At 43.8% G+C, this 6,386-nt stretch overlaps 1 protein-coding gene across 1 annotated transcript in view; it reads right to left on the bottom strand.

Moving 5' to 3' along the window:
• Positions 1-4,073, bottom strand: part of LOC139262844 (protein diaphanous homolog 1-like) — a 460,427-nt gene extending 456,354 nt beyond the window's left edge. Inside the window, exon 1 of the mRNA XM_070878024.1 lies at positions 3,536-4,073. Within this exon, the coding sequence (XP_070734125.1) occupies positions 3,536-3,640 (105 nt within the window). The 5' untranslated portion in view covers positions 3,641-4,073. The remainder of the gene's footprint in view (positions 1-3,535) is intronic.
• Between the last annotated feature and the right edge of the window lie 2,313 nt (positions 4,074-6,386).

The raw sequence follows: 6,386 nt of genomic DNA on the forward strand, positions 1-6,386 counted from the left end.
CAAAGCCTGCCGGATAAAGTGCGACATCCCCACTGACACTTGGAAGTCCCTGGCCAAAGACCGCCCTAAGTGGAGAAAGTGCATCCGGGAGGGTGCTGAGCACCTCAAGTCCCAACGCCAAGAGCATGCAGAAATCAAGCGCAGGCAGCGGAAAGAGTGTGCGGCGAACCAGTCCCACCCACCCGTTCCTTCAACGACTATCTATCCCATCTGTGACAGAGTCTGTGACTCTCGTATTGGACTGTACAGCCACCAAAGAACTCACTTCAGGGGTGAAAGCAAGTCTTCCTTGATTCCGAGGGACTGCCTATGATGATGATGAATTATTCTCACTCCCCCTCCTGCTCTTTGCCCATAGCCCTATAAATTTATCCTTTGCAATACATATCTAATTTCATTTTGAAAGTTACTATTGAATGGTGGTGCATTCCAGATCACTTGCTGTGTGGAAAAAGTTGAGGGTAGCACTAGTCTCAAAACTTTCCAACAGTTGAAAACTGGTAACTCATTTTGTACATTACTACCACTTGAAAATGCACAGAAATCCATGCTGCACAGACCTTTCAGTGCAGAAACTACATTTGGCACTTTTAAAGCTAGCACTTATTTGAAGCAAAGAAAATAGTTATGTCTCAGCAGTTCAACTTTTTTTTTTTAAACTACATGTTTCCATCCGAACTCTTGCAAATGAATTTCGTCATCACTAGAGAAATTCAGATAATTAGAGATGTATTGGATACAGAGAATCAAAAGAAGCCCAATACTCAAATCAATTCCATCACTGCCAAGGACGTTTTTTTCTTTTAAATTCAATAAAGCATTCAATATATAACCCGAGTGGAAGAGCATGCTTCAGCTATTAATTACTGTTGCTGTACAAGGCACCAGTCACACCTCATCTGCATGTATCTTGCCAACACCCACGGTTTTGTTAACGATTCACTAATGTCTTAACGTACCATATTCACAAGGATATTCTCAAAGAATCTCACACTTAAAACCGTACAAGATCAATAAATCATTTGCAAAGTCAAGTGTTGTCAACATAACACACATTGTATTTATGCAGCATCTTTCACGATTAAATGTCCCAAAGTACTTTACAGTCAAGAAAGTAATTTTGAAACATGTACGCTAATGACACCCAGCTCCACCTCACTACCACTTCTCTCGACCCCTCCACGGTCTTGAAATTATCAGACTGCTTGTCTGATGAGCAGAGATTTTCTCCAAGTGAATATTGGCAAGACCAAAGCCATTGTTCCCAGCCACTGACTCCATCCCTTTCCCCAACTTGTCTGAGGCTGAACCAGACTGTTAGCAACCTTGGTGACATATTTGACCCTGAAATGAGCTATTGACCACATATCCGTAGCATAACTAACACCGCCTAGTTCAACCTCCGTAACATCGCCAATCTCTGCCCTTGCCTCAGCTCATCCACTGCTGAAGCCCTCAACAATGCCTTTGTTACCTCCAGACTTGACTATTCCAACACACTCCCGCCTGGCCTCCCACATTCTACCCTACATAAACTAGAGGTGATCCAAAACTCAGCTGCCCGTGTCCTAACTCACACCAAGTCCCGCTCACCCATCACCCCGTGCTCGCTGACCTACATTGGCTTCCGGTTAAGCAACGCCTCGATTTCAAAATTCTCATCCTTATTGTCAAATCCCTCCATGGCCTCGTCCCTCCCTCTAATCTCCTTCACCCCAATCCACCCCAGAGATGTCTGTGCTCCTCTAATTTTGCCCTCTGAAGCATCCCTGATTATAACTGCTCAACCATTGGTGACTGTGCCTTCTGTGGTCTAGGCCCCAAGCTCTGGAACTCCATGCCTAAACCTCTCCGCCTCTCTATCCCCCTTCAAGATGCTCTTTAAAACCTACTTCTTTGACCAAGCTTTTGGTCACCTGCGCTAATTTCTACTTATGCAGCTCGGTGCCCATTTTTTAAAATCTAATACTCCTGTGAAGTGCCTTCGGACGTTTCACGACGGGAAAGGCACTATATAAATACAAGTTGTTGTTGTTGTTGAAAGTACTGTTATAATGCAGAAAACACAGCTGCCAATTTGCACATAGCAAGGTTCCACAAACAGCAATGTGATATTGACCAGATAATATGTTTTTAAGTGTTGGTTGAAGGATAAACCTCACTGCTCCTCTTCGAAATAGTGCCATGGCATCCTTTACATGCACCGGAGAGGGAAGACGGGGCCTCGGTTTAACTTTTCATCTGAAAGACGGCACCTTCGACAGTGTAGAACTCCCCCCCCATACTGCACTGAAGTGTCAGCCTAGTTTATGTGCTCAAGTCGCTGGAGTGGGACTTGAATCCAAAATGACCCAGAGATGGGAGTGCTAGCACTGAGCCAATGCTGACACCATTAAAGCAAGAGATTATTGAGAGTTCAGTGTGTACAACAAAGATGGCACTCGGTCACAGGAATCTGAAATATGAATAAAATGTGATGGAAATTGAGATAACACTAGATACAAGTATCAACGCAACATTCTCAAAGTGATGTTTTGTTAATTAGACAAAGTGCAAATGGAGGCATCAAACATTAATTTGTAATATTTGCCTCAGTTTGCTCAATAAAATTGTCTCATGCATAAACAGCGACAGTCCTCAAAGACTTGGCTTAATGTAAAATAAAACATCTATTATGTGACATACTGAGCATAGGGTATACTGGAACAAACAGCTGGCGATACATACGTGCAGTGGAACAAACAACTGACCACACACCTTCACTACAACTCACTGCCTCAAGAAATCACAACACAAGACAGCGATAAAGCATGTAAAAGTAATCAAAACACCCATAATCTTTCCCTGGCTTAGCCTATCTATCTGACTGAAACACATGTTAGAGCTGCAGAATAGTGAATGACTATATGAGAGCTCCAATTCTGATAAATTTGAAGGAGCTTTTTGAGACTTGAGAACCAAAATGTTCAAATTAGCACATAAAATGTCAGAAAATACTTTTTTCTTGTTACTGCAGAAATCTATAAAAGTACTGAATGTTTCAATATTTGCCCAAGATTTTTTAACTTCTGCATTGAACGATGATTGCAGACAAAAATTTTTGAGCAATTAAAAAAATTACACAAGATACTTAGCAGAAATGTGTCAATAGCAAAAAAAAATCAAGATTTCGTCTGTAAGAAATAGGAAGTACAGTACAGCATGACCACGCTACACCTTGCTGCCAACAACCTTCTTCTCTTTGAAATCTAGTGCAGCAAGATTGTCATCAAAACACACCACCTACATTTCCTTGCATGTTTGTAAAAGACTGGCGAGAAACTGTAGAGAAACAGCACCCACCAGCTTTATCTCATGGATTCTTCTAAAAACACCTGGAAGCTCTTTAAGCAAAGTGCGTGTGAGAGGGGCTGGACTACCTGCAGCGACAGGTAAGTGAGATGCTTCAACAAGTGGGCCAGCTTTGAGATTTTGGACTCCCAAGTTCAATTTTTGTTTGAAATAAAAAGAATTTAAAAAAAATTAAAAGACTCACAAATTTGGATTTCTTTTCTCCTTCGTCCAGGCTCTTCTTCGACTTACTGGACTTCTCCTTGCCCCTGGAAGGAGCTGAAGCCTCACTCCTCTGATGTCCCTCCATGGTTTTCTTTCCAATTAAACTTTTCTTGTTTTATTAAAAAAAAATGCTTTTTGAATTGTTGAATAAATTTATATTTTAAAAAGTTTTTTTTTTTTGTTTATCCCTTCATGCGAATGTGTTTTTTTTTTGGAGAGGGGAGAGAGGTTGTTTTTTTTTAAAAAACCTCCCCCCTCCAATTCTCCAGGGTTGGTCTCCGAGGCCTCGGCGCAGGCTGCCGGCAGCAATCCCCACGCAAGCCCGCTGCTCCCACGGAAGGCGGCTTCCTCCCGCTTCCCCGCCTTCAAAATGATGACATCCCCGCCGCCTTCGAGAGGAGGGAGGTGGGTGAGGGAAGGAAGGAAAGGAAGCAAATAATTTCTAATTATAATATTTTAAAAGTCCTGTCAGTTGGCCGCCCCCAAGCCCGGCCGCCCTGTCCCCCTGTCCCCGCGCTGCCCGGTCGTTCACTGACTGAAGCCCGCCTCAGCAACAAGTGCCTGGTCTGTGGGCGGGGCCAGCGCCGCACCGCGCCGCCAGCACACACTGACATGCAGCGTGAGCACACAGGCACTGCAACTCTCAGCTACTTCAGAAGATATACTTCTCTTTAAATCCCAGTTCATTTCATTTGTTTTAGATCCCATCTCTTCTTTGCTGTGTGTATTTCTTTCAAATAACTCTCCAAACCGTGCAAAAAAAATACTTTGCTATGTAGTTTGAAATTACGCCCACTTTTCAGCTACTTTATATATATTTTTTCTTATTCTTGTCACTTAGAAACATAGAAACATAGAAAATAGGTGCAGGAGTAGGCCATTCGGCCCTTCCAGCCTGCACTGCCATTCAATGAGTTCATGGCTGAACATTCAACTTCAGTACCCCATTCCTGCTTTCTCGCCATACCCCTTGATCCCCCTAGTAGTAAGGACCTCATCTAACTCCTTTTTGAATATATTTAGTGAATTGGCCTCAACAACTTTCTGTGGTAGAGAATTCCACAGGTTCACCACTCTCTGGGTGAAGAAGTTCCTCCGCATCTCGGTCCTAAATGGCTTACCCCTTATTCTTAGACTGTGACCTCTGGTTCTGGACTTCCCCAACATTGGGAACATTCTTCCTGCATCTAACCTGTCTAACCCCGTCAGAATTTTATATGTTTCTATGAGGTCCCCTTTCATTCTTCTGAACTCCAGTGAATACAAGCCCAGTTGATCCAGTCTTTCTTGATAGGTCAGTCCCGCCATCCCGGGAATCAGTCTGGTGAACCTTCGCTGCACTCCCTCAATAGCAAGAATGTCCTTCCTCAGGTTAGGAGACCAAAACTGTACACAATACTCCAGGTGTGGCCTCACCAATGCCCTGTACAACTGTAGCAACACCTCCCTGCCCCTGTACTCAAGTCCCCTCGCTATGAAGGCCAACATGCCATTTGCTTTCTTAACCGCCTGCTGTACCTGCATGCCAACCTTCAATGACTGATGTACCATGACACCCAGGTCTCTTTGCACCTCCCCTTTTCCTAATCTGTCACCATTCAGATAATAGTCTGTCTCTCTGTTTTTACCACCAAAGTGGATAACCTCACATTTATCCACATTATACTTCATCTGCCATGCATTTGCCCACTCACCTAACCTATCCAAGTCGCTCTGCAGCCTCACAGCATCCTCCTCGCAGCTCACACTGCCACCCACTTAGTGTCATCCGCAAATTTTGAGATACTACATTTAATCCCCTCATCTAAATCATTAATGTACAGTGTAAACAGCTGGGGCCCCAGCACAGAACCTTGCGGTACCCCACTAGTCACTGCCTGCCATTCTGAAAAGTACCCATTTACTCCTACTCTTTGCTTCCTGTCTGACAACCAGTTCTCAATCCATGTCAGTACACTACCCCCAATCCCATGTGCTCTAACTTTGCACATCAATCTCTTGTGTGGGACCTTGTCGAACGCCTTCTGAAAGTCCAAATATACCACATCAACTGGTTCTCCCTTATCCACTCTACTGGAAACATCCTCAAAAAATTCCAGAAGATTTGTCAAGCATGATTTCCCTTTCACAAATCCATGCTGACTTGGACCTATCATGTCACCTCTTTCCAAATGCACTGCTATGACATCCTTAATAATTGATTCCATCATTTTACCCACTACCGATGTCAGGCTGACCAGTCTATAATTCCCTGTTTTCTCTCTCCCTCCTTTTTTAAAAAGTGGGGTTACATTGGCTACCCTCCACTCCATAGGAACTGATCCAGAGTCAATGGAATGTTGGAAAATGACTGTCAACGCATCCACTATTTCCAAGGCCACCTCCTTAAGTACTCTGGGATGCAGTCCATCAGGCCCTGGGGATTTATCGGCCTTCAATCCCATCAATTTCCCCAACACAATTTCCAGGCTAATAAGGATTTCCCTCAGTTCCTCCTCCTTACTAGACCCCCCGACCCCTTTTATAACCGGAAGGTTGTTCGTGTCCTCCTTCGTGAATACCGAACCAAAGTACTTGTTCAATTGGTCCGCCATTTCTTTGTTCCCCGTTATGACTTCCCCTGATTCTGACTGCAGAGGACCTACGTTTGTCTTTACTAACCTTTTTCTCTTTACATATCTATAGAAACTTTTGCAATCCGTCTTAATGTTCCCTACAAGCTTCTTCTCATACTCCATTTTCCCTGCCCTAATCAAACCCTTTGTCCTCCTCTGCTGAGTTCTAAATTTCTCCCAGTCCCCAGGTTCGCTGCTATTTCTGGCCAATTTGTA

The sequence above is a fragment of the Pristiophorus japonicus genome, chromosome 4 (assembly GCF_044704955.1).
Source record: "Pristiophorus japonicus isolate sPriJap1 chromosome 4, sPriJap1.hap1, whole genome shotgun sequence".
Classification (NCBI taxonomy): Eukaryota; Metazoa; Chordata; class Chondrichthyes; family Pristiophoridae; genus Pristiophorus; species Pristiophorus japonicus.